Consider the following 27,747-nt stretch of genomic DNA (forward strand, 5'->3'; position numbering starts at 1 on the left):
GGAACATTACACTCTGCGGGCTTCAAGTATCTGTCGATGGGCTGCAGGTTACAAAGACATTCAATTGTATTTATGTTTCCTTCTGGAAGCTAGGTTATTGATAGAAACGCTTTGTTCTTGTAGACTGCTAAGACATTTGTAAACTGAAGGAGACTCGAGTGTTGCAGGGTTGTGGTCTCTATAGGTTTCCTTTAAGGGCAGCCAGGAGTGCCTGAGGAATGTCACCTACATCCCATGGGCGGGGATTGCGGGGTGTCAGCTTCTGCTTTGTTCTCAGCTTGCCTTCTGTTCCCTCATCAGGGGTATCTCATTTGTATCTCATTTTCACTCCATTGGTGAACCCAACTATTGTAGAACCCACTGGATAGAGCAGGGTTTCGAAGCCATTCCCCTGCCTCATCCTGAGCAAAAGTCTGGCTTTTCAGGACAGTTGGAGAAACTGCTTCATACACAAGCAGCCTGAATTTCCTTCCAGTTAGATATTCGGTGCTCTTTCACTGTGCCTGGCTTAGCAACGACTAGACGTCAGGGCTGCCTGCATCAAAAGACGGTCGCTCTAATAATCAGGCCTGAACCAAGGTCAAATCCTCAGTCGACTCAGGCATAAACCGTCAGGCCTGCGTTCCACAGAGCTTAAGTTCACTACCTTTTCCCAATCACGGAGCGCCATTCCACTGACACCATATAACCGTATGAGCATACTTTTGTATAAATTCTTTCTAAGGAATGTTTTGGCATTTACTATCCCAGCCTTATCTGGAACAAATTAAAGGCCACTATGAATTCACTGTGATAGTTGTGTCCAAACATGCTTCTTGATTTTTTTTAATTTTCCGTCTGCTTCAGTAGATTCCCAAGAACCCGGCCATTTGTCTTTCTTTATCATTGCTGGGTCCCCAGACCCAGAATGGTGATGGGCACTGCAGGCAGCAAATATATGCGTTTTGCTTTATAAAGCCAGAGAAACAGTCATTTGAAAGCTTTCCCAACTCTAACCTGTGATTCCCAATTGATTTTTTTTTAACTGGCAAGGATGTATCTTAACCAAGTCAAGGATACAATTTTCAAAGCTTTGCCAAAAAAAATTAAATTCACTTATTTTCAAGAGAAATACATATCATATTTCACCTTGAGAGGAGACTGGCTCTTTGGTCCCACTCTTCCAGACTTCTCACTCCCTAATAATAGCATGGGGCTCAAAAGGATCTAAAATATTTTAGTTCACCAAGATAGAATACATGGTCTATTTTCAAAGCTATCCCGGGCATCCTTTACAGACACAGAGCCGAGAGGCCAGGAGGTAGCCAGAATCGCTCTATGCTTCCTACCAGAGCAAGGGGGGGATTTTTGACCCCCCATGAAGTGCCATAAAAGGCCTTGACAAGACCTCAGCCCAGGTGTATTACGGGCATCAGGAGAACTTACCTCTTACCACGACGCACAGGATGCCACTGAGCCAGCGGCCGCTTTCATGCTATTAGGTTACCGATTCTCTCCAGACGCTAAAAATCTAACAGCTTTTCCTGTGTCAGTCTGTATCTTCCTGTGTACCCTCATCAGAGTATTTCATTTATAGATGAACAGTTATGATTCGGAAGGAGAGGTTTTGCTCTTTATATTAAAATAATGGCTCAGCAAAGCTTTTTTTTTTTAATTTAGACTTGTTGCTTTCTCCAGTTTTTACATCTACCCACATGTAACCCACCCTCTTTTTGTATGATAAAAGGAAGTTATTTTTTTTTTAAGATTTTATTTATTTATTTGAAAGAGATAGAGACAGCCAGCGAGAGAGGGAACACAAGCAGGGGGAGTGGGAGAGGAAGAAGCAGGCTCAGAGCGGAGGAGCCTGACGTGGGGCTCGATCCCGTAACGCCGAGATCACGCCCTGAGCCGAAGGCTTAACCGCTTAACTGCTGTGCCACCCAGGCGCCCCTAAAAGAAAGTTATTTTGAATGCTTTCTTAACCGAGCAAGAAGGTTATGACTACTCAGGCCAAAGACTGAGGGAAGACAGGTTAACCCAGGGACAGCAGCCGAGCAGAGGCCACCTGCTGACTTTCGCGTTGAGGGCATTGGCTAAACCAAACTGGAGCAGTAGTTTCCAGAGCATCAAGGGCCGAGGGAACAACAGACAAAATTGAACGCCCGCCTAAGGTGAGACCTCTAGTCTCCAACTAGAGACCCTTCCCTTGAAGGTCAGATCTCAAGGGGGTACATCCTTTAAGGAAGAGGAAAGGAGAAATCACCCATCCCACACTCCCAGGCACCAGCCAGGGAGGCTGTCTTTGTCAGCCCCTAGTGCTTAATGACAGGGAAAAATAATTTTCCCCCAAGGATTTAAAATGACTTGGCAATTAGAAGCAATGAACTGCTTACAAACACACAATATGGACGAGTCTCGAAACCATGATGCAGAGAATTCAAAACCACGAGATGGCTCTCATTTGGGTTTACAGGCTAAATTCTCACTGTTTACGCGGTTCAATAAACCTCAAGCCAATAATTTAGTTTAAAGTGGTCCCAGATTGCTAATGCCCTAGACCACGGGTAGGCAAACTATTCTGGGTGAAGGCCCAGAGAGCAAATATTTTAAGCTTTGTGGGTCATTCAGTCAACGTTGCCACTACTGAACTCTGTTGCTATAATTCGGAAGCAAACACAGGCAATGCATGAACAAATAGGTGTGGCTGACTTACAATAAAGTTTTATTTACAAAAACAGGTGGAGGGCAGGACTTAGCCTCTGGGCTATAGTTGGCTGATTCCTGGTCTAAAGACCTAATGGATGATAAAAATCCACAGAAAATGACAGATCATCATGAAATATCTCTAAACACAAAACAAAATAAAACTCCATTAATGAGAAACAGCTGGGGGGGGACAACTCTTACCCTCAAAAGATGTAAGATTTTGGAATTATTGGGAAAAAATATAAAATCAGTAAGCATAAGCTACCTCAAAACTTATCCAAGACTAAGTACGTTTGAAAAAGAACCTAATATAACTCATAGAAATGAGAAATCTAAAAACTAAAATTAAAAAATCAATGAAAGAATTAGATTAGATAGAACTGAAGAGGGCATTAGTGGAATAGTACAACGGAAGATTGTCCAGAAAATAAGTCTAGAGAGCAAAGAAATGGAAAATATAAAAAAGGGATTGAGAGACACATAGGACAGAATGAGAAAGTCTAATATTTGTTTAATCAGACTTCTAAAAAAGACAAGAGTGGGAAACTGAGATAAAGACAATATCTAAAGGGATATCTGAGAACTTTTGAGAACTGATAAAAAATGTCAGTCCACGGATAAGAACCCAATATGTCACAAACAAGATAATTAACAAAAAATCCACACCTAGATACAACAGAGTGAACTGGCAAAATAACAAAAGCTAAGAAATGATTTTAAATACACTAGAAGAAATATTACTTTCAAAACAATCATAATCAGGCTGGTAGCAGACTTCTCAATACCAACTACAGAATGATCTTTAATGTGCTCAGACAAAAGTAACTGTCTGAACATAAACGTCCACATCTAGGAATAATTTTCAAGAGTGAGTATAAAATATACTTTCAGAAAACAAAAACAGGGAGTTAGCCATTATCGAACTGTGATTCCAGATGGTAAAATTAAGAGGTAAGGAGTTACCAAAAAAGTGGTAAAAGTGTGGGTAAACATTGACTGTATAAAGTAATGACCATGCTGCTGGTGGTAACAATGATGATAATTTGTGGGATTATGTAAGTAACTGAAACTCATAACATCATGTAAATTGGTGGAGGGGTGGTAGTGAATGATTGGAATTCCAGTGCTAGGGTCCTTGAATTGTTCAACAGTATAAGGATAGCAATCCATTTTAGACTTTGATAAGTATGCAAGACGAAATTTATAAGGTAACCACAGAACAAACAGAAACAAAACCATTAACCTCCAATTTAAGTAGAGAAAATGGGAAAGGGAAAGCAGTAAGTCCAAAAGAAGGCAAGAAAGGAGAAAAAAATGGAAGAAAAAGAAAGTACAAAATAAAATAATAAAAAATAAATCCAATTATGTTATTAAACTAAATAAAATGTTGCTCCCCTACACTGCTGATAGGTCGTGTAAAATGGTACAACCTTTCGGAAACAGTTCGGAAGTTTCTACACTGAAGGTAAACATTCTGATATCCTACTAGGGAGAAATCCTAATTCCTACTAAACATACCAACTAGAGAAAAACTCTCGTGTGTGTATACCAGGAAACATTTACAACAAAGCTAAAAATAACACTACTGTCCATCAATAGTGAAAGGAATAACAAGTTGTGACTTTCCATGCCTTCTAGGATATATAGGCATTCATATTCTACTTATTGGCCTGGGTAACATGTATCCACGGTAATACTGGGAAATAAGTTTGCAATTTATCATTGCCCTCAAAGTGTACCTGCACACTTTCATATACATTTGTGTGTGTTCTATAATCTCACAATAAATAAAAAGAAGATAACCGAGAATCAGAGAATTGTCAAAGGCTGCAAAGCCTGTGAGTGCTAACGCCACAATTAGAAAAAGGCTTTGTGACTCTCAATCTCAACAACTTAACCATTATTCCAAAAATAACATCAAATACTACTAGCATCGATCCACTAGAAACCAGTGTTAAGGGGCGCCTGGGTGGCACAGCGGTTAAGCGTCTGCCTTCGGCTCAGGGCGTGATCCTGGCGTTATGGGATCGAGCCCCACATCAGGCTCTTCCGCTATGAGCCTGCTTCTTCCTCTCCCACTCCCCCTGCTTGTGTTCCCTCTCTCGCTGGCTGTCTCTATCTCTATCGAATAAATAAATAAATAAAATCTTTAAAAAAAAAAAAGAAAAAGAAACCAGTGTTAAATAAACAAAAGCAAGCCCACAGCTTTTGTCAACATCCTTACCAGGGCCCCGCCCCTAGTTTTCAGTACCAGTATCCCAAATGCCAGCTTTGCCTCGCCTCCCATCGCATCCTCCCCAGACCTGGCAGAAAGCCGCATCTCAGAGACAAAGACTGAGAGCAACTCTGGCCAAAAGGCAGTCATGACCGCAGAACATTATCTGTAGTCACGAGAAGCAAGAGTCCTTAGGTTATCAACAGGATGCCCAAAGTGCAACGCATGCACGGAAGGGATGATGGCAAACCACCACCATAAAGCTGAATATGCCTTGGAAAGTCTGCTTATCCAGGAAAACTTCCCCCAAGACTGATCTTTGCGCCAGACTAGGATCCGGGGCCATTTCCCATGCTTCGAGTATGTTTACTGGTTCTACCATGGCTGCTCATCCAATCCTAAGAGGTGCCAGGATATTTCAGAAAATCTTGGCATTCCTAGAACCCTGTATCTGTAAATATGACCAGGACAGAGTTGGAATTTAAAAAGGCAACCTGGAGGCTCCATGAATGAATCTATGCAAGGGTTAGATGAAAGGTCTCATCTCATGGATTTTTCTACCGAATTCTGCCTACCCTTGATATCCAGTTATAATTACAGATGACTCAGAAGTTTAGAAGACTAAACTCTGAGCAGAGAATTTCTAAAGTAGGTATAAAACAATATTAGGGAAGGCAAATGCAAAAACAGGAGTTCTAGGGAGCATAAGCTAAATCTGAGCGATTATTGCTTTCTAAAAACATGTTTGCGGCAGCACAGCAATTCCCTAAACAACTTGAAAACTAGTTGTGTAAGTCAAAGACCTACATAAGTTCTTCCTGAGATAATGTTAGATTTCCTAACGACTACGTGAGAGCATTACTGCTCTAACAGTGCTCTTGGAATGATACCTCTTACTGGTATCCAAACAAAACAGCTGTTAGTTGTCTTATCAGCTATTCTGAGAACTGAGCTAATTAATAAAGTGGCTTCATTAACTCAACTTATATTGAATATGGAAAGTAAAAGGGAGGGGCGCCTGGGTGGCTCAGTCTGTTAAGCATCTGCCTTCGGCTCAGGTTGTGATCCCAGAGGCACCCTTCTCCATGGGGACCCTGCTTCTCCCTCTGCCTCTGCCTCTCTCTCTGTCTCTCATGAATAAATAAATAAAATCTTTTAAAAAAAAAGTAAAAGGGAAAATGGAACTCTCTGAGAAAAACAAAACAAAACAAGAGTCACCCCAACATACATATTTGGATTTGCTGATTTTCAGTCAAGATCAAAGGGAAGAATCGGGATGCCGGGCTGCCTCAATCAGTGGGCATGCAACTCTTGACCTCAGGGTGGTGGGTTCGGGACCCCATTGGGTGCAGAAATTACTTAAAAACAAAATCTTAAAAAAAAAAATCAAAGTAAAGAATCAAAGTGTAAGAACAGAGGGAAAAAGAATGGGGGGAGAGTAAGAACAGAAGAGTAGCTGACCATTAGGGTAACCTGTTTACAAATCTTCCTTTGGGATCGAACCCATCTAGTTTGATAAGAATATAATTAGGGCTATGTCAGACATACCTAGTTGCCTGAGTTCACCTACAAATTAAGTGAAGTCTAGGACTTGCTCCAGGCAGAGTCCACAGGGTCAAAGTCCAGATAGTTAGGCTAAAAAGAAGAAAAAACAAACCAAAACTAGCTGTTGACAGTCTCATTTCCCAGACGTTCCAGTCCAATAAAATCTAGCTATGTCATTGATATGAAAAACAAACAATGCTTAGAATAAGAAAGAATTTAACTCACCCCGAACCAGAAAAGGGTAGAGGAGAGGGAAAACAATGCAACACGCATTTAGAAATATAGAATTTATTTATAGTCACTGTAAGACAGTTTCACATTTTGTGCACGGTTACCAGAAAAGATACAACACTCTCAGAGTTTAACACGGCATTATATCGCTATCAAACATTGCTTATGCTGTGTGAGTTGGGAAATACTTATTTTCCCCTTTAAAAAATTTAAGGCTCAGTTTCCAAAAGGTAAGTTTACCACTTATTTTTCTGTTTAAGAACCTGGGAACATTCTGAACTAAACCTCAGAGGGGCGGAGGGCGAGGGGCAGCGCACACACCGGGCTCATTCATCCTCCCGCTGAAGACAAATGTGATTCATTGCTGTGAAAGGCTCCTCCTGTTTGAAAATACATCGCGGTACAAAATCAGATCAGTAGACGGGAGAGGCACTAGATCTACACCTTAGTGTACAAACAAGGGAAACTGAAAACCTCATCACCAGTTGTCAGCTAAAAACTGTTTATTCAAAATTCGCCTACCTACAAATGCACACACGCTGTAACCCGCTCTCCCTTTTCCTTGGTACAGCTTACCAAACAGTGGCGCTCTTCCAACACACTAGTAAAAAAAATATTTCCATTTGCTTTCAACTTTCAGATCAAGTGGCCACAAATTTGTCCTGAAGAACGTCCTCCATTTTTCTTTTCGATCTTGCAGTAGAAGGTAACCATGGAGGGGTAACCTTGAACCGACAAGGAATCCCGCTGTCTAAGTGATTGAAGGGGGAGGTGTGGGGAGAAGGAGTGAGAAAGTTAATCATGAAAAGAGCTTGGGGGATGTTTTTTGAGAATTACCATATCAACAAGTTCGAAACACAGTGAGTTCCAAAAATGTTTCAGAAGCTCTTTCTCCTGCACAAGTATTTCATTCACTCAACGATGACATCATCATTTTACAAAAGGCAGAATCTGTTTAAATTCAGTAAACTACCTTACAATTCACGAAGCTAATGCTATTATCAACAACAAAAGCCGAAAAGAGCCCCCCACGGGTTCTGCCTCTGGCATAAAGAGGTAGAGAAAATCCATCCTGTAGAAAAGATTAACAACAAAAAATCAAAAACAGTAAAACAAAACAATACTTCACTCCGTCGCCAAAAAACCCCCAACGCATTCCATTTCTAGGGGCTGGTTCTGGGAAGCCAAATTTTATCACCAGGGTAGCATTGAGTCTGATTCAAAGAGATCCATTGCCCACAATCATCTTGCTGTAATTCTTCTGCTGCTCTTCCTTGAAGGTGTCCTTCACCTTTGCTCTCTTCAGCCCTCCATCCCTGGGAATAAAAGGCAAATAAATAAAAGATACCCCCAACGATGAGTTAAAAGCATTAGCTAGCTAACACGCAGTTGCACCACAACACTGAGGTGGCTGGCTGGTCCGCAATGGGGCAAAGAACACGGGGTTTGAAAGCAGAAAGACCAAAATTTCAGTCTCTGTTCTACCAGTCACCAGATGAGTTTTACTTTGAGGAAGGAATAGTCTCTGTGATGCTTGATTAAAATTCAGAATAAAAATATCAGGGGCGCCTGGGTGGCTCAGTTGGTTATGCGACCAACTCTTGATTTCGGCTCAGGTCATGAGCTCAGAGTCATGAGATCAAACTCCGCCTCAGGCTCTGCGCTAGGCGTGGAGTCTGCTTGAGATTCTCTCTCCTTCTGCCCCTACCGCCAAGCCCCCCCCCCCCCCCCCCGCTCGAGCTCTCTCTCTCCCTCTCAAAAAAAAAAAAAAAAAAGGTTAAAGAAATAAATAAATAAAATATAGAATAATATCTCCACTCAATTTCTTTTTAGAAGTTAGTGTTGCTATATTCAGTATTTGGACTTTATATTAAAACTAGGATTGCTGGGGCGCCTGGGTAGCGCAGTCGTTAAAGCGTCTGCCTTCGGCTCAAGGCGTGATCCCGGCGTTCCGGGATCGAGTCCCACATCAGGCTCCTCCGCTGGGAGCCTGCTTCTTCCTCTCCCCCTCCCCCTGCTTGTGTTCCCTCTCTCGCTGGCTGTCTCTATCTCTGTCAAATAAATAAAATCTTAAAAAAAAAAAAAAAAACTAGGATTGCTTGACTATCCTTTTCCCCAAGGAAAGCAAAGTATTGTTTTCTTTCATCTAATCAACCTGTGTCTTACTAGAAAACCATCCGGAATATTTAAAATAGACCCACAAGTAATGGTGAGGGTACTGTATATGTATGGTAAAGTACTGAAAGATAAATGGGTCAATCATTATTCAAAACTAATCCTATGTCTACCAAGTTGTATTTTCATTCAAAGCACTATATATTTCAAGTATTTATAATCGTCCATATTCCAAAACAGACTCAGAATAAAAACAAACAACAAAATCACACGCTGCATTCAAGCAGTAGTTAGCGCCTATGTAAGCAGCATTCCTTAATTCAGAGCCCGTGCGTCTTTGAACTCTGTCCAGGGTGGTGAAAACACCGCGCCGCCTGGTTATAAGGACTCTGCATGCCTTTCCTTCTTTGGACAACACAAAGAAACAACAAATTGGAAGCCCTGGGAGGAGACTGGACTATAAGGGGCCACAATTTCTCTCCTAATCTAATGTTTTTGATTTTGAACTCCTAGGAGAGCATGGATGGTGAACTTGCTTACTTCGTACTGTGACTGTTTAATTTTAACCCAGTTAAGCACGAATGTTTACCAAGTGCTCTTTGATGATGATGAATGGATCATAGGTTAGCCCGTGAACTCAATGCCATGAAGACAGAACTTGACCTACAAACAAACGCCTGCCTGAAACCACTGCAACGTTCTGGCCTCGAGAGTCAAATCCAAGACACAGCCCCCCCTCACCCCCCCCCCCCCCCCGTAAGTCCTCAACTTAAAATAGACTGCGGTCCACATACATTCCAGGGGCTCAGCTGTAGGAAATTTCCATGAAACGGGGTTATAAAGTGCTGTTAGCTCCCCAGAATTGTCCCCAAAAGCCTCTTTTATCCAAAGGAGCTGCCTCCAACTACTCACCGCATTTATGTGAATTCTGAACAGCAAGGACTAAGCAGCGGAGCAAGAGGCAGAAGAAAGGCCATTCTTTCTTTCCTAAGGTCCAGGCCAAAACTGACAAAGAAGTTAGCAACATCTGCCCCTAAGCATCCTAACATGATTTTGATGCAACTCTCCTAAGCACTCAGAAAACTCACACTGCTCTGAGCACCCCAGCTGTGACTTGCCCCCTCTAGACTTGAAAGTTTTACCCAATTCCCCTTTGCAATGGCAGCAGATCCAAGTTTCTAAGGAGGCCAGCAGCCATATATAAAAGCCTGTTTAAGATGATACAATCGCGTTCCCATTTAATCTCGGAGAAAAACATTCATACCCAGTGTATGAATGTCAGATACACCTGGAAAGGCAGTGAGTCTTTTTTTTTTTTTTTAAAGAAGAGGCTAGGTAGTTAAAAGTTATCATTTATGACAAAATTGCCATTTATGGCCCGATAAAAGGGAATTGAAAAATTCTGAGGTCATCTTTTATATATATATATATTTTAAAGAATTTTATTTATTTATTTGAGAGAGAGAGAGAGAGCACAAGCAGGGGGAGCAGCAGCAGGCAGAGGGAGAAGGAAACTCCCCGCTGAGCAGGGAGCCCGACATGGAGCTCGATCCCAGGACCCTGGACTCATGACCTGAGCTGAAGGCAGATGCTTAACCCACTGAGCCACCCAGGCCCCCCTAAGGATCATTTCTGACAGATTTTGTTTAAGCCAGTCTGATTGGGATCTGTCCTATGGCTGACTGGGGTAGGCTGTTATCTTTCAAGGACTTCTTCCTTTCTTTGGTGTCTGAGGCTACCGATCCAAAGCTCCAAGGATTTCATATGGCTTTGGGGCAGGAACAGGACTGCGAAGTCGGATAGAGAAAGCAGGGTAAAGAAACGAAAACAATGAGCAAGAAAGAGGAAGTCAGATCCAGCGTAAAGTCGGGTCACTAGGGCATTTATGAACTAGGACCTGTGGAAGCGGGTCATTTAGTTTCACATATTCCCACTTAGGTAGTGTGATACGAATGTTAGTTTTAACCTATCTTGACCCGAACCCTGACCTTAGGGCCAGTCAAGTGGCCCTAAATCAAGAATTCATACTGTGGGGACGGTCAGCCAGGCACTGAATTAGAAGATCACGCTCCAAAGGTGCCACTCTGAGGCTTCAGCTCTCTTTGTCTTCCATCAACTTCCCAAACTTTGTGAATTCACATAAGGAATTTTAGAAAGGGGTTTTCACTATAGAAATTAGTGGCTTCCTCATTAGCATACTGGATGCCAGAAACAAGTTTCTTGCGTGAAATTGGTTGTACTCAAGATACATGAATGGATAAAATATTCTAGAGACATTCCCCAGCTTGCATAAAGAGTATAAGAATCCAGCTGGCCCTTATTCCAGAGGCTTACTTCCTGAGCAGTCCTGGTCCCTCTGCAGGTTCTGAAGTTCTTGGTCGAACAGGCTTACAGCCTGACTCAGCCAAATCCTGCTCCTAGAACATTACTATAATTGCCTCCAGTGAACTTTTCATGCAAAGTGTTTTCAAAACACCAAAAAAAAAAAAAAAAGATAAACAGAGGGACTTTATTAAACTTACGGGATTTGAAATATGATTACTCCCATTATAATGTAGGAATAGTCTGATACAGACTAAATGTATATGCACCCTCCCCCAAATTCATATATTAAAGACCTAACCCCCAATATAATGGTATTTGGAGATGGGACCTTTGGGAATTAATTAGGTTCAGATGAGGTCTTAAGAGTGGTCAGTAATCCTCAAGGTGAAAAGAGACACCTGTGAGCCTGCTCTCTTCTCTTTCCCTCTCTCCCCATATTCACACAAAGGCAAGAAGATGGCCATTTGCCAGCTGAAAGGGAGAGAGCTCCAACCAGAAACCAATCTTGCTGGCACCCTGATCTCAGACCTCCAGCCTTCAGAACTGTGAGAAAAGACATTTCTGTTATTTAAGCCACCCGGTCTATGACAGTTTGCTATGACAGCCAGAACAGACTACACACAACCTTCCTCAACAAGCAAAACGTTAAATCCAAAGTTTCCGTAACTAAGATATTTCATTGATTCCTTTCACGTTTTTTAAGTTTTCTTCAACAGAGTGACAGCTAGCATTAAACATGAACAAGCCTATCAGGTGCCCCTTTTGCTCCCAGGGTCCATTCCCCACCCCCAAATCTATTCTCACTTTCTTCTTCAGTAAAAGAACCCCCAGTCTTAGCTAGATATATGGCCTTCCAGAACAAAGACGGCATTCGCCGGTCTTCTTTGCAGCTCTTATCACATCACTTGAGGTCTAGCCAATGGGCAGAGGTGGAAGTGACATGCCCAGCGTCCATCCTGTGCTCGCAAAGAGACGGCAGTGTCCCTGTTTTCATTCCTTCCTGCAGGCCATTTTCTGTACTTGGAGCCACGCTGAAGCAGCACCCTGGACCTGTCACGGAAGCACACTGAGGACGGGACAGCACAGAGCGGCCCGTCTCACCAGCCTGCACTGCCCATGCTTAAGCAAGAGGGGTAAACGTCTACCTTCTTTAAGCCATTGTCCTTTTATGAAAACCACTGTCACTTTCAGCCAAACCTCTGGCTAACCACCACAATCACTGACATTATTGGAAGTGATTTTTTAATAAAAAAAAAAAAATGATAGTACTTCTGAGAAATGTCTTACCAGGGAAGCTCAGTCAATCCTCCCTGCACAGCAATGGCAGATTTAACCCTGTTAGCAAACTGGACTGCGTCTTCTCCTTCCTGGGGAAAAGAAAATCACAAGCACATCGTGGGAATAGAGTTTTCAAATAATTCTTAAAATATCTCATAGTTATTTAGATTTGTTTTAAAATATAAGATTCAGGGGTGCCTGAGTGGCTCAGTCGGTTAAGTGTCCAACTCTTGATTTCGGCTCAGGTCATGATCCCAGGGTCGTGAGATCAAGCCGCACACCAGGCTCCGGGCTGGACGTGACGCCTGCTTAAGATTCTCTCTCCCTCTGCCCCTCTCCCCACATGCACATGCCCTCATGTTCTTTCTCTCTGTCTCTTCAAAAAAAAGGGTAAGATTCAAATCTTAGCTCCATTCTATTCTCAGTCATAGCAAATATCATTTGTTCTATCAAGAAAATGAAGTGCTGTATTGTTTAATTTTCTATCATGTATATATATTTATTATGCTCTTTATTAGTCTTATCCAATATATAACATTCCATAATATCCGTAGGTTCACTAAACCAACAGCAACTATAAAAACTATTACGGAAGAGTCTCTGAATATAAAATAGCCTGATTTGAAGAAACCTAAATACATTTTTTTTTTAAATGACCCATTCGCTGAGAAGGCAGAAAAGAAGTCCAGCTCTAGCTAATGTGAAGAAGGGAGGCACCCAGGATTTCAGGTAACAGTTTTCTCGCCTTGATCTGACTGGATAAAGCACCAAAGACCCGTTGTTATCTACGGACAGATACCTCTCTGGTCATGGGGGGCATGTACCACACGTCACAGACGATGGCCCAGCTGGTCATCATTCGAAGCAGGTAGCTCACCATGTTGTATTTACTACTGTTCCAAAACGCATCCCCAAACTGAGGGTTGTACTGAGAAAAAAGAAAAGAAAATACATCCCAGTTATAAACGAAGTGGTGGCCTCGCTTATGCGTGTCAGTGTTTCTAAGGTGACAAGCCAACCATCTCTGTCAGACCACAAGAGGAAGAGAAGCTGCTTCGCTTGATAGAAATGATCAAAGAAGTAACCGGGCCAGCTGAGTCCTCTGACCCGAGCCCCAGAGTGCTGCAACAAGAGAGTTACCCACTGAGTCTGAAAGATCTGTCTCCCCACTTAACCGAAGGTGGGTGAAAACGGGCACAGTAACTGTTTTGCTTATTACTGTTTAGTCTTCGGGACTTAATACAATGCCTGGCACACAATCCCCTGGTACCTATCTGTACATACATCGGAGAGAGAACGATCAAACAAACAGGGCAAGATGTAAACAGCTGGTGAATCTGAGTAACAAGTACACAAATGCCTTGAGGGAGACTTTATACACAAGAGGTCTTTAGAATACATCGGTTGGCTAAATATCTCTAATATGATGACATCACAATTTTCCCACCAACTATGTGACTGAGGCAAATTACCTAGCATCTCTGAGACTCAGTTTACAAACTGACAAAGTTTAACTAACGCTGTGGTTTCTAAACATTCTGGTTTAGCAGCAAATTATAAATCATTTTCTTCAAACTACATCTAATGCAGAGTCCCAGTATATAAAACAGATTTGAAAAAAGGCAAGACAGATGTAAAGAAAAGGGAACCCTGGTGGGGATGTCAATCAGTACAGACACTACAGAAGACAGTATGGGGGTCCTCAAAACACCAAAAATGGAACCGCCATATGATCCAGCAATCCTGCTTTTGGGTATATATCCAATGGAAATGAGAGCAAGATCTTGAAGAGATATCTGCACCCCCATGTTCATTGCAGCGTATTATTCACAAAAGCCAAGATCTGGAAACAACCTAAATGTCTGTCAACAGATGAACAGATAAGGAGATGTGGGATATATATGTAGTGGAATATTATTTAGCTGTGACAAAGAAGGAAATCCTGACATTTGTGACAACACTGATGGACCTTGAAAGCATTATGCTAAGTAACGTAAGTGAGAGAGAGAAAGAGAAGTACTCTACGGTATCATCTATATGTGGCCTCTAAAAAAGCTGAACTGACAGAAACAGAGACCAGGATGGTGGTTACCAGGGGCTGAGGAGGAGAGAGGACGACGTGGAGGAATCAGGGAGATGTTGGTCAAAGTCTACAAACTTTCCGTTCTAAGATAAATAAGTTCTGGGGACCTAATGCAGAGCATGGTGACTACAGTTAGTACTACTGTATTATATACTTGAAAGTTGCTAAGAGAATAGATCTTAAATGTTCTCACCATAAAAAAGAAATAGTAATTATGTGATTTGATGGAGGTGTTTGCTCAAACTATGGTGGCAATCATTTTGCAATATGTATCAAATCAACATATGGTATACCTTAAATTTGCATGATGTGATATGTCAATTATATTTCAGTAAAGCTGGGGCGGGGGGAAGGGTATACAAATGCTTGTTATTCTTACAGTCTTAAGACTGAAGTTATATCAAAATAAAGTTACCCAAGTCACTGCCCTTCTGGGGGCCAGGGGGGCATCTCTTTTACCTTAATTGCAACTGGGTGTATGGTTCCTCCAATTTCAAAGCTTCCCTTTTTAAACATCATGACTGAAGTGTTGTTGATGCAAGTCCCTGCAAAGGCGTGGAAAGGAGGAGGTGAATATTTGTAAAGGCAGTCTTTTTTTAAACAAATTTTAAAAAAGGAATTATTTTGATATAAAATAATCTAAAATATTTAAATTATAGCAAAGTTATAGTTTATTATCATTTTGTGAAATAGATCAATCCTGCTTAAGTAATTCAACAGCTCTAAGCAAGTTTAATAACAAACTTTTATTTTATTAAATGCCCTAGAGATATGACTTTGGCATAACAGGTGACAATCTCAATACTTTAAAATAAGGATCTTTTTTTTTTTTAAAGATTTTATTTATTTATTTGACAGAGATAGAGACAGCCAGCGAGAGAGGGAACACAAGCAGGGAGAGTGGGAGAGGAAGAAGCAGGCTCATAGCAGAGGAGCCTGATGTGGGGCTCGATCCCATAACGCCGGGATCACGCCCTGAGCCGAAGGCAGATGCTTAACCGCTGTGCCACCCAGGCGCCCCACCGCTGTGCCACCCAGGCGCCCCTAAAATAAGGATCTTTGAGGGGCCCCTGCGAGGCTCAGTCAGTTAAGCACCTGCCTTCGGCTCCGGTCATGATCCCTGGATGCTGGGATCGAGCCCCAAGTCGGGCTCCCTGCTCAACGAGAAGTCTGCGTCTCCCTCTCCCACTCCCCCTGCTTGTGCTCTCTCTCACTATCTCTGTCTCTCTCTCTCAAATAAATAAATAAATAAAATCTTTTAAAGATTAAAAAAAATGAGGAACTTCGAAAAATTATAAACAATACCTGCCCAAGTTCATTACCCAGAAATGACTTTTAAGATCAAAAAGGCACCATGACTTCCAAAAAAAAAAGCACCATGACTTCCATCAAATGTCAAAAGAAAGCAAGGGATTACTGGCTCAGAGAAGAGCAGCCCATTCCTATAGGACAGCAGAGATCTGGACTAAGAATGTAAGAATGCCAATTCTAGAACAATCCAAGTCCTCATACACTTTTCACGCTTGTTGTTACCAGCTAAGGCTTGGTAGGCAGTCGCCCTTTCTTACCTTCAGGAAAGATTAATATGGGTAGCTTTTTCTTATCAGCAATGTGTTCTTTTAGTCTGTGAAGAAAAATAAAGGATCAAAATGCTACCTTTATAAAGGTAGGGGTGGGCGTCCTCTTTGGTCTTCTTTACTCTCTACTAACACAAATACAGTTGTATAGCAAGAAGGAGGGGAAAAATAAGACATAAGTAAAGGAAATCCACTCAAGTTGGCCCCTTTCTAAAAAGCAGAAGGTCATCTGTACTATTTCAATTTCTCTCATCTCACAGTGAGCGACCTTCACTGCCTTCTGCCCACTCTCAAAAAAGAATGTGAGGTAGTCACGTGACATGTGCTCTAGCGCCCCCGCCCCCCCATCAGAAGGTTTGCGCCCTTCTCCATGTACTTATATTTCGTCATCTGAAAAACAGGAATACTGATTGCTGGACCAGTCTGCCTCGTGGACAATAAGTCTAAAGAAACTCCTTAAATGAGGAGGCTCAGCTTTGCTGTGACACAGACACCATGAAGCTGAGAATGGCGGCTTCCCGGCTTAGGTCCTGCCTTCCCGGCAGCAGCCAGCCCTACGTTTCCAACTGCTCACCAGAAGGTGGCGAGGCTCAGGTAGAGACGTTACAGCTGCCAGGGTCCCAGCGCCAAACAACCTCCAACTGGGGTACAGTTGCATTGACCTTAAACAGATTTCAACAAGTACTTTTCATTCCACTCTTAAAAGCTCAGCTCGCCTTCCTGTTTCTAGAAGCAATAACCACAGGGCCTCCAGGTAAAGGCCTCAGGCAAAAGCTCTTTCCCAGCAAAGGCTTCCTGTAGCTCATCTCTACCCGGAGCCCTAGAGGTTCCTTCTGTTTCATAAAGAGCATTACCCCTGTGTCTCTAGATGCACTTCAGTGATAACCGTCATCCAGGAAACAATCGGCCATTTCTTTACTCAGCTAACAGTTACCAATTATTTAACCTTCAAGGTGGTCATTTTTAATTCTGAAAACTCAGTGACGGGCCTATACCTACGCCACAGCAATACAAATGTACGGGCCTTCTCATCCCATCATATTTCCCACCATGACTACAGAATTAAAATTTTTAAGAATGTACCGAAGACAGGTTATTCAGCAGAAAAAGCTAACCACAAATAAAGCTCCATATATTTTAGGCTTAATCCTTAGTACTGCTCTGCCCTCTTTGGCAGGAAGGCAAGATGGATCCGATTTTATGCTACCCCCAAGGATACTGAGTAATGTCACTGCTTACCTCTTAGTGACCAAGTGTCGATCCTTCATTTCTGAGCGTTCAAACCAGACATGTGGACAAGCCTTGACCATAGCTCTCTGAATAATTCCCATCAATCCACCATGGACTTGGCCAACCTAAAGTACCATGAGAAAAAAAGAAACATGTAAAGGCACAGTGAGGCAAAGAAAGCTTTTTTTTTTTTTTTAAGTACCAGTAAGTTCCTATTCCCCACCAAGAGAAAAGATTGGCTTTCTTCTAATGACTGAAGTTCTTGGTCTAATCAGAGAACACGAAAGGCCAAATGTAAGCAAAAAGAGTTCTTTAGCAGCACCTTTGACTTATAAGCTTAAAATGTTGCTACACTAGTTACACTCTAGCTTTAAAAAGTAGAAGTCTTTCAGCTTAGTCCAGATAAGAGAAATGCAAATTAAAACAACACTGAAATATCATTTCTCGCTCATTTCAGTGAAAAAGACTCAAAAGCTTAACAATGCACTCTAAGCCAAGGCTAAGGAGAAATGGGCACTCGGGGCAGCTGGGTGGCTCTGTTGGTTAAGCTTCTGACTTTTGATTTCGGCTCGGGTCCTGATCTCAGGGTCTTGAGATCAAGCTGGGTGTGGAGCCTGCTTAAGATTCTCCCCTTCTTCCTCTACCCCCCCCACCCCCCCTGCTGGCCTCTCTCTTTCTCTCGGAAGGAAGGAAGGAAGGAAGGAAGGAAGGAAGGAAGGAAGGAAGGAAGGAAAGGGAGAAAAGAAAAAGAAAAAGAAAGAAAGAAAGAAAGAAAGAAAGAAAGAAAGAAAGAAAGAAAGAGAAAGAGAGAAAGAAAAAGAAAGAAAGCAAGCAGCACTTATACATTGCTTGGGATGGGGGAGATTATAACACCCACAGAAGGAAATTTGGCAATAGCTATCAAAACTACATTTACATTTATCCTCCAACTCAATAACTCTACTTCTGGGATTTACCCTGAAAATAAACCTCCAACAAAATGAAAATACATATACACATGGTTTTAATTGTAACATTATCTGTAACTTCAAGATACTGGAAATGACCTACGTGCCAAACATAAGAAACCAGATGACCAGAAGACGCTACATACACAGAACAGAGCGCCGTGCCGCTGGGAAAGGCGCAAGGCTGATCTCTTGACTGATAAGGAGTGATTTCCCAGAGATGCTGGGTTGGGGTTTTTTTTGGTTGGGGTTTCATTTTTTTTTTTTTTTTTTGAGTATAGTTGGCACACGATGTTACCCTAGTTTCAGGACATGTACAACACAGCAACCGAACATCTCTATACATCACGCTATGCTCACCACTCGGGCGATATTGCTAAGTGAAAGAAGCGAATTGCCAAAGAGCAAATATAGTATGCTGCCCTTTGTGCACAATAGAAAGGGAAATATATACATATATTTCTTTCTACAAAAAGAAAAAAAAATCCAAAGCAGCGAAGTTGAAAACTACAAGGGTGGGAGGGAACAGGGCAGAACAGACGTGGGCAGAAGTGACACTGTTATGAGTAGACCTTTATTGTTTAGCTTTGACATTTAGAAGCATTCCAATAATAAATCAACAAGGACGGGCCTAGCAAACCGAAAGCAAACTGAAACAAACAAACAAACAAAAACAACAACTGTATTTCAAATGAATAAAAGAGCAACACGGAAGGAATGGGAAAAAAAAAATCTAAGAAACGTACAAAGACGGTATTTGACCACACACCCTCTCTCTCTTCAAGGAGAACTGCAAAATACCCTGGATTTTTTTTTTTTTTACAACATTTGTTTTTGTAGTAAAACAGGTGAAGCAATTCTGAAACAATTTTAGATGTATCATAGGATTGAGAAAACAGGTAAATATGTTGATATTTCTGGGAGCCAGGGTATTCACTATGAATGAAGGGAGATACAAAAATGGATTAGGAGAAAGCAAGAAAGAACCCAATGAATTGCATGAATTGGTACAGTCCCAAATTTCCAATATTATATGACTATTAGAAATAAATACTAAATATCAATATATTAAAAATATACATAATTTATACAATTTTTATGTAGAGAGGCAAAGAGAAAGCCAGCACGTGAGAATGTGGATGATAAAGCAAATGGAGCAAAACGCTACCAACGGTGACTTAGAAAATATTTCTAAATTTTTTTAAAAAGTTGAAGTCTTTGTTTAAGAGGAAAAAAGATTCTGAAAAGCCACTGAGATGAGATATTGAATATTCTTCAGATACATAATTTATGTTTAGCCAAAAGAGGCCATATGTGACCCCTGGAGGTCAGCAATACAGTCTCCTCCCATTTCTGCCCTCTCCTGTCTCGGATTTAAACCTAACTGGTGATGGGTAGTAAGGAGGGCACATATTGCATGGTGCACTGGGTGTTATATGCAACTAATGAATCATCGAACTTTGCATCAGAAACCGGGGATGTACTGTACGGTGAACATAATGTAATAAAAAAAATTAAAAAAATAAAAATAAAAAAAAAACCTAATTGGCTTTCTTTTTTTTTAATTTTTATTTTTTTTTTAAGATTTTATTTATTTATTCGACAGAGATAGAGACAGCCAGCGAGAGAGGGAACACAAGCAGGGGGAGTGGGAGAGGAAGAAGCAGGCTCACAGCAGAGGAGCCTGATGTGGGGCTCGATCCCATAACGCCGGGATCACGCCCTGAGCCGAAGGCAGATGCTTAACCGCTGTGCCACCCAGGCGCCCCCTAATTGGCTTTCTGTGTCTATCACTCCACTGACTGGAAAGTTAGCAGGGGCTGCTCTCCTAAGCTGTGGCTAATATTGTAATTGCAGTCACACACAATCAAAAAGCATGGAAAATTCCAACAAAATTCTGAGGACTCAGTCACCAATGAGTTTTAGTCAACTTTTTGTTGACCAGAACATAGAATGAATAAATATGGTCCCAGAAACACAAAATCGTAATTCCACAAGTTGGTTAAAATGTCCAAACCTCTGCTTTCTCATCTGTAACAAAATATCAGCCCAAATCTCACTGGATTATGGGAAGGTCACATATAATGGAGGTGAAAGTGCTTGTCCACATAAATGGAAGGAATTTTACTACATATGGCCAGAACGGTGCTGGGGGCCTACCAAGGACTGTTAACAGGAGGGTCCTTGAGTGGGCTTTTAAAGAAAACCATGCTTGTATCATGCACATTTATGTCAGTTTTTCTTTTTTTTTTTTTTTTTTAAAGATTTTATTTATTTATTTGACAGAGATAGAGACTGCCAGCGAGAGAGGGAACACAAGCAGAGGGAGTGGGAGAGGAAGAAGCAGGCTCATAGCAGAGGAGCCCGATGTGGGGCTCGATCCCGGAACACCGGGATCACGCCCTGAGCTGAAGGCAGACGCTTAACCGCTGTGCCACCCAGGCGCCCCTATGTCAGTTTTTCTTAAGAAAGGGTACATAACTATTAACTGATGCTTAACCTAAAAAAGGTTAAGAACTACCAATTCCCATAAGTCTTTTCCTAGAAGTAGTTACAGCTTCCTTGGATTCTGAATGGGCTCCACAACTTAGACAAAATAATGATTAAAATGTTGTTGCCCAAGAGATATATATCTGAACTTCTACTTTAGACAGATTAACTATCTGGCATTAAGTTACAAAGGTCTTCAAAACCCCCTCAGTGATTGAGAAAGGCAATGTGGGGTGTGTGTGTGTGTGTGTGTGTGTGTGTATTTATCTTTCTTGCTTCATCATCATTAAAAAGTCTGATTTTTTTGTAATTGTGTATGACTCCCTCAGGAAGGAAGACACAACTAATTAACTAATTGGCTGGTAAGGGATTTGCACAGCTCTAAGGAGGAAGACTATAGTCTCAAAGTGTTATTTATTAAACATTGCAGGGATTTTAGAAGTAAGATGCAATCAACCTTGCAAAGACCTATCAAGCTCAAATATGTCTACATTCTAGTAAGTCAAAAATTTTACTACCTTTTTTTTTAAAAAAGATTGATCCATTTATTTATTTTTATTTTTTAAAGATTTTTTTTAAAGTCATCTCTACACCCAACATAGGGTTCAAACTCACAACCCCAAGACCAAGAGTTGCATTCTCCATTGACTGAGCCAGCCAGGCACCCCAGATTTTTTACTACCTTAATGTAATGGCTACTTTCTTTCTTGTTTTTGCACCACGTAGCGCTCATTTACTGTATGACACAACTTATATAGCTGCAGCAGTATGACCTAGTTACTTTCTCATATAAAACTAACTCTCCAGTTTGTGCCAAAATAAATTAAGAGTTTGAACAGTCCACAAAAGATGCAATGACTTGAACTATCACTGAGCTGCTCTTACCATAGCATAGCATCCGTCCGTGGTCAAGATCAAAACATCTATTGGGGAAGTATGGTTGGCAACACAAATGCCTCCCTTCTGGGGTCTGTACTGCCTGCAATTACAAACAATGGTAAATACCAACCCTGGAAAATTGTCATTATTTTGCAGAACAGCATGTATAGATTCGTCCTATTTTGCTTTAAAAAGTAAATTAAAAAATACAGTTTCAACGTATATGGTCCATCTTAAAAAGGTTATCTCTAGGCAGTATGATGGGAATGAGGTGGGAGTATAGGAGAAAGGGCCAATGACGTGCCCTTTATACATATTTACATTGTTTTTTTGGTAATGATTTATTTTCCTTTTATAATGAAAAAGGATAATTTAAAAATATTAGACTGAGTTACAAAGATGCCATAACTTTAATATTGTGATAGGCAAGTTTCATTTATCTTAAGGATTTTCCTATTATTTTAGTCTTCCTAAGCATCACTTTTAGTAATTTCACAGTGACCCACAGAGTAAATTTACCATAGTTTCCTCCCTCCTATCCCCTTAAAGCAGAGGTTGGCAAACTTTTCCTATTGAGGGCCAGATAATAAGTATTTTAAGTTTGCAAGCCAGCCAATCCCTGTCAAAACTACTGACTCTGCTGTTTAGGCACAAAGGCAGTCACAGACAGTGTATAAATGAATGAGCATGGCTGTGTTCCAATAAAACTTTATTTATAAAAAAACAGATGGCAGGCCCCATTTGGTCGCTAGGCCCATAGTTTAGTTTGCCGACCTCTGTCCTAGAGTTCAACCAGTAGTTGACACTAATGAAGCAAAGTAGTCTTCGTTGGCCCAATACAAAGAAGAAAGAGAACCAAATGCATAACAACTCTAGCATGCTTTCCGTAAAATGAGAAGCAATTCTGTATATGATAAGTTGTGACCTCTGTAATTAAGGCACCTTTTCTGTAGATAGTGTCTCTTCTGATCACAGTTCTACCAAAGCATTTCCTTCCACTCCTCATCCTAAAGCTCAGGGCTCAAAGACAAAATCACGTAATTTTAGAAACTCAAGGGGCCTTTTACGTCGGTAACACATGATAAAGCCAAAGGAGATAATGTCTCCCTTCCACAAATGAGACAGAGAGATCCAGTCAACAAAAATCAGAGGCTTTTCTAGAACTTCTAAAGCAATGAAGTTAAACGTAAAAAAATTAAATTGAGTTAACGGAAAAGTAATTCCAAAGCAATCAAAATTATTTCCGTCAGCTAATAACTTCAGTTAGCTACCCTTCTTCTCCTCTACGGTTAGGGGTGAGGGAAGCAAAGTGTGGTGTTCTGTCTTAGGGCTCAGTTACGGAACTTCAGAAGTGGCGGGACTGAGACTAGAAAGCAGGCCTCAAGGGTTAAAGGCCCGTCCTCCTTCCCCTCCTCCCTCCAGGCCTGTCAGCTGCATCACTTTTTACATGGACAGACCCAGTTCACAACCTGACTCTGCCACGAACGAGCTACGTGACCCTAGACAGCCAGTCCCAGAGCTCCCCCTCTTCACCTGTACAACAGGACAACAGTGCCTCTCCTGGAGGATGACCTAGGAGAAGCACGGGCCCGGCCTGCACACCAGACATGCCCAATTATTAAGTGTCATTACAATATTTTGTGGCTCCTTCAGCAAATGGATGGCTTTTTAAAGGTTTATTGTGCAAAACTGCTATGTCTGTGATGCTCTCAGCAGCAGGGATGAACATACGAGAAGTACGCGGATTTCTTTCACCTGCTTCCTCCACCCACGGCTGTCAGTGGCAAGCTCGGTTTGCAGACAAAAAGGCAGAAGCATGAGAGACTATAGACTCTGGGAAACAAACTGAGGGCTTCAGAGGGGAGGGGGGTGGGGGAATGGGATAGACTGGTGATGGGTAGTAAGGAGGGCACGTATTGTATGGTGCACTGGGTGTTATACGCAACTAATGAATCATCGAACTTTGCATCAGAAACTAGGGATGTACTGTATGGTGACTAACATAATATAATAAAAAAACATTAAAAAAAAAAAAGGCAGATGGAAGGCCGCCCACACTCACTTGTTATGGTAATGAATGGTACCAGAGAGGGCTCGCACACAGATCCGGCAGCAAGTCAGGTGGACCAGTTCGCTCAGCCAGTTTTTGAGGCTGAAAGAAAGAGAAAACAGTTCATGGCGCAGTTGTGGGCACCCGCAGCAAACGATAGAATAAAAGCTTCAATGTGCTCCTTCCCGGCCGCATATTGTGTTTTGAAACACAAGCACGGTTCACTTCTTAAAGTCTCATTGAGGCATTTAGGACAAAACTCCAGGGGAAAATAGCTCCCACCCGACGAGACTATCATGATAAATTCCTGACCACGATAAGCTGAGGCTTCTTTGGTCTCAGCCCAGTGACCCTGGCCAGGTGTAAGACTCTCTTGCTTTCTGTGAGTCCCTCGGTCTGTTTCCTTCCTTTCCTTCATGTCCCCTTTGAAAAACAATTTCTCACAATATATATGAAAGTGTGATGGCAAATCAAATACAGACTATGAATATGAAGTAAGCCAAATTTTAATAAGTGTGTTGAGGCCATAAATTTGATACAATACATAGGGATCAAATATTCTTTTTTGTGGACACAGCTAAGAAAAGTGACAATCCTATTTATGGCCAAATGGAAGGAAACATTTCACCTGCTGTCTGGCAGCTGCCCAACCAGTGTAGTTCCTATAACCAACAAACTGATCCCAATGAAAGCCAAGGTAACCCTGAAAAAAGAAAAGAAAAGAAAAAGTAATGCAAAAGTTAATTGCACAGTAAGAGGCAAAGGGAAATAACCTAAAAGTTCACAGATAATGAAACTGTAAAGAAGTTTTAGTCCATCTACAATATGGACTATGGTGCTGCCATTAAAAGAACTGGGTAAATCTCTAGATTCTGACATGGAAGAATGGTCCGTGGTACATTTTGAGAGAAAAAAAAAGCAAAATAAATTTCAAAATAATTATGTAGAGTGGGGTACCATCTTCAAAATAATAGCAAGCATATAACTAGTTCATAGATGCATAGAGAAGGCCTGGAAGGTCATTCACAAAACTATCAAACAATCGATGTAATCACCCAAGGATTAAACAGGCTAGTGAAAAGAATAAATTAAAACCCTTGCCCTTTTGCTTTTCTGAATTATTTTAATGTTTTTAAATATACTCATATTAACTTCATGTATAATGTAAGAAAAAAGTTTTATGTTGGATGAAGGACTCATGTCAGGTTGAAAGTAGTTCCCTTATTTTGTCTGGGATACACTGGTGGGCATAGTATGATTGTAAATATCCTCCAAAGGTCTAAAAATGACTTGTTCTGTGTTTTTTAATGATGGGGGTAGATACAATTCAAATTTTTCTCAAAGGAATTTACAATTTAGAGCAAATAGCAAGAAAGGCTCTATCATAATAAGAACACCAAATTATAGCACCATGTGGAAACGCTTTCATGCATATCTGTTGTCCCTTTGTATGTTCATGGTTGAAACTCAGAAGTTAGTAACAAGATGACTGACAATACCTCTAATCTCCACAGATACTTTCCATTTTTAAAGGTGCTTTTAATATTCATCTAATCACTTCAAAAAGAAAATAGTCATTTTCAGAAATGTAAGTAGAATTACACAAAAAGACAAAATTTAGATTTAAAACCTTTCAAAATAAATAGGGGTTCCTTATACACACATTGTTAAGGTGTTAAACCTTGTTAAAGTCTTTAAAAAAAAAAAAACCTTGTTATAGTCTTGGCTGAAGACCTTGTGACAGGGCAATTTGAAGGTCAGATTCAGTTTACTTTCGATGCCGTATTTTCATGCTAACCACTGATACACAATAACTAAATCACTGTTGAATCTTACCCACCAATTATGTAAAAGTTTTACAATAACATTTTGCTACCTTGCCCTAATGAGAATCATTTGATGATACACATCGAATCAGAAGGGGTTACACTGGAACATGTTTAACAACTGGGTTCAAAACTCTTGAAAGTTTTTATTTGCTAGATTAATAGGACAAAAACTTCCGGTTTCCAGTTTAAGTGAGCCAAGGTGAGAGCTCTCATAGATGTCCCAAGTTTTCAGCCACAGTCTGTTCTTTTAAGTTTTACTGAGATACAATTTACCTATCATTGAATTTATCCATTTAAAGTAGTCAACGGTTTGGGGCATATTCACAGAGCTGTGCAACCATCAACACAATCAATGTTAGCATGACCTGCTTTTTGAGTGCTCACTCCGCAGCAACTGCTCATCTTCTAAAGCATTTACACAGCAATTCTTTCACACTGAAGACGATGTACTAAGAGTAGGAGTCTCAATTCTATTGCTTTCTTCTTCTTGGGTGCTCACATTACTGGATTATCCTACATCTGTGGTTTCTTTGCAAGAATCTTCTATGTTACTTCTTTAGTTTGCAAGCGTTAGTTTCATCTAAGTAGATAATAGAATCATAACACCATTTGCTGGCACCCACCACCGGTGAAAGCTAACCGACAAATGAGGGCATCTCAAATACTCTGTCTTCCAAAAATCCTCACTCTTCTCTCAGGGGGCCTCAGATACAGTGCCTGACTCGTGGGCCAAGTGCAGATGTAAGAGCTAACCTATATAGTCAACTTTACCAAAGTTGCATTTCTTTTTAAGACTAAAAACAGAATAAATGGAAGCTCTAATTATAAATAGCCTAGAAATGCCTAATAAATAAAAAGCTCAGATATTTCCTTCCTGCATACTGATGGGTAGTCTTGCGCATGCTCAGAGTACATGAACCCCCAGTTGGGGAACACTGGCTTAAGGTTCAAGCAAAAGTATATGTGAATCCCTGAATTTCACTTTGTTATCACAGCTGAAATGATTCCCAAAAGACATACTGTGCCCCAACTGGCAAACTGGCAACATGGGGGGAAAAAATAGAAAGAGCTTAGAAATGTGCCTTTGCCTATACTTAAGCAATCTCTTCACTTGTAATAAACCTGAATGAGGCAAGTATAGGCCACCCTAGGGATGGTCAAATGGTTTCAAGTCATGTGCCAACTCAAGGGGACTGATAGCAACTGCCTGGAAAGCTCTATTGAGAGGACGCCAAGGCTATGTCCAGGGAAATTAAGCAAGACCATCAACAGCAATATTGCGACTGGTACATATGCCTACGAGCTGCCGTCACCATGCTGGACACGCTGTGGCCACCTGTGCTTCACCCCACTGCCCAGCGTCACCTCTGCTACGCTGAGGTTCCCCACGGTGGCTCCAGTAAAGTGCACTTGAAGGTACCGCCTCATCGGGCGGCACTCAAACTCAGAACCGGGGGGGACGCGGGTGGCGAACTTTTAATAAGAAAAGTGCATCATAATGGAACTAGTGGAACAAGTTCCGTCTTCTAAATGGCTCTCTCTCATGGGGTAACCATTAGCAGTAATTTCTTCTCTCCTGTGCAACTGTGAACTGCTACAGACTAGCAAGGAAAGGCAGTCACAGTTTGGCTGACCCCCTGGTGAATGCAAAACCGTGAAGTCCTCTCTTCTTTTTTCTAACTTCCCTTTTCCATCTATCCTCAAATGATTTATGGCCGAAAGAACAACATGGATCCAGACTGACATATATTCGATTCTGAATACACACCTTCATTTGGGGAAAAGATGTGAAAGGAGAATAGATACTTGGTATGTTCCTGTGGACGTCACATTGGGTGGTGTTTTGCAGGTAGGAAGGGGTGAAGTTAGTGCCATAATACTCTCATGAGACCATGACATACATGATTTAAAAAGAAAGCTGAACCAGTGACACCATCAATTACTGGGCAGGAGACATACCTCAGGGGTAGTAGGACACAGTAGCGTACTATGACGCCCAGCACCCACACCATGGTGAGCCGCAGACTGATGTACTGGAAATTTATATTGGTCCTTGTGAGGAGATTCCATGACACTAGCTCCTCTGAGGAGAACCTTTGGGTCACTTCATCTTCCACAATGGCTTCCAAGCCCTTCTTGGAGAAATAAAACACGTCAGACAGCTCAAAGTCCCTTCCTCGCAGACCAGAGAGCCCTTTTTCCATGGGTGACTCATCTCTTTGGATAATACCTTAAAAGAAAGCATCAGGACATGAGAAAATGCCA

General features: G+C 41.3%; 1 protein-coding gene across 1 annotated transcript in view; it reads right to left on the reverse strand.

The window, feature by feature from the left end:
- Positions 1-7,758: 7,758 nt before the first annotated feature.
- Positions 7,759-27,747, reverse strand: part of GPAT3 (glycerol-3-phosphate acyltransferase 3) — a 60,387-nt gene continuing 40,398 nt past the window's right edge. Inside the window, exons 4-13 of the mRNA XM_045790901.2 lie at positions 27,442-27,712; positions 24,282-24,356; positions 23,666-23,755; positions 21,610-21,703; positions 17,297-17,412; positions 16,049-16,104; positions 14,940-15,025; positions 13,197-13,325; positions 12,407-12,486; positions 7,759-7,995 (exon numbers count right to left, since the gene is read on the reverse strand). Coding sequence (XP_045646857.1) covers positions 7,899-7,995; positions 12,407-12,486; positions 13,197-13,325; positions 14,940-15,025; positions 16,049-16,104; positions 17,297-17,412; positions 21,610-21,703; positions 23,666-23,755; positions 24,282-24,356; positions 27,442-27,712 — 1,094 coding nt within the window. The 3' untranslated portion in view covers positions 7,759-7,898. The remainder of the gene's footprint in view (positions 7,996-12,406; positions 12,487-13,196; positions 13,326-14,939; positions 15,026-16,048; positions 16,105-17,296; positions 17,413-21,609; positions 21,704-23,665; positions 23,756-24,281; positions 24,357-27,441; positions 27,713-27,747) is intronic.

Source organism: Ursus americanus, chromosome 8 (genome assembly GCF_024610735.1).
Source record: "Ursus americanus isolate L20-20 chromosome 8, mUrsAme1.1.p, whole genome shotgun sequence".
Taxonomy (NCBI): domain Eukaryota; kingdom Metazoa; phylum Chordata; class Mammalia; order Carnivora; family Ursidae; genus Ursus; species Ursus americanus.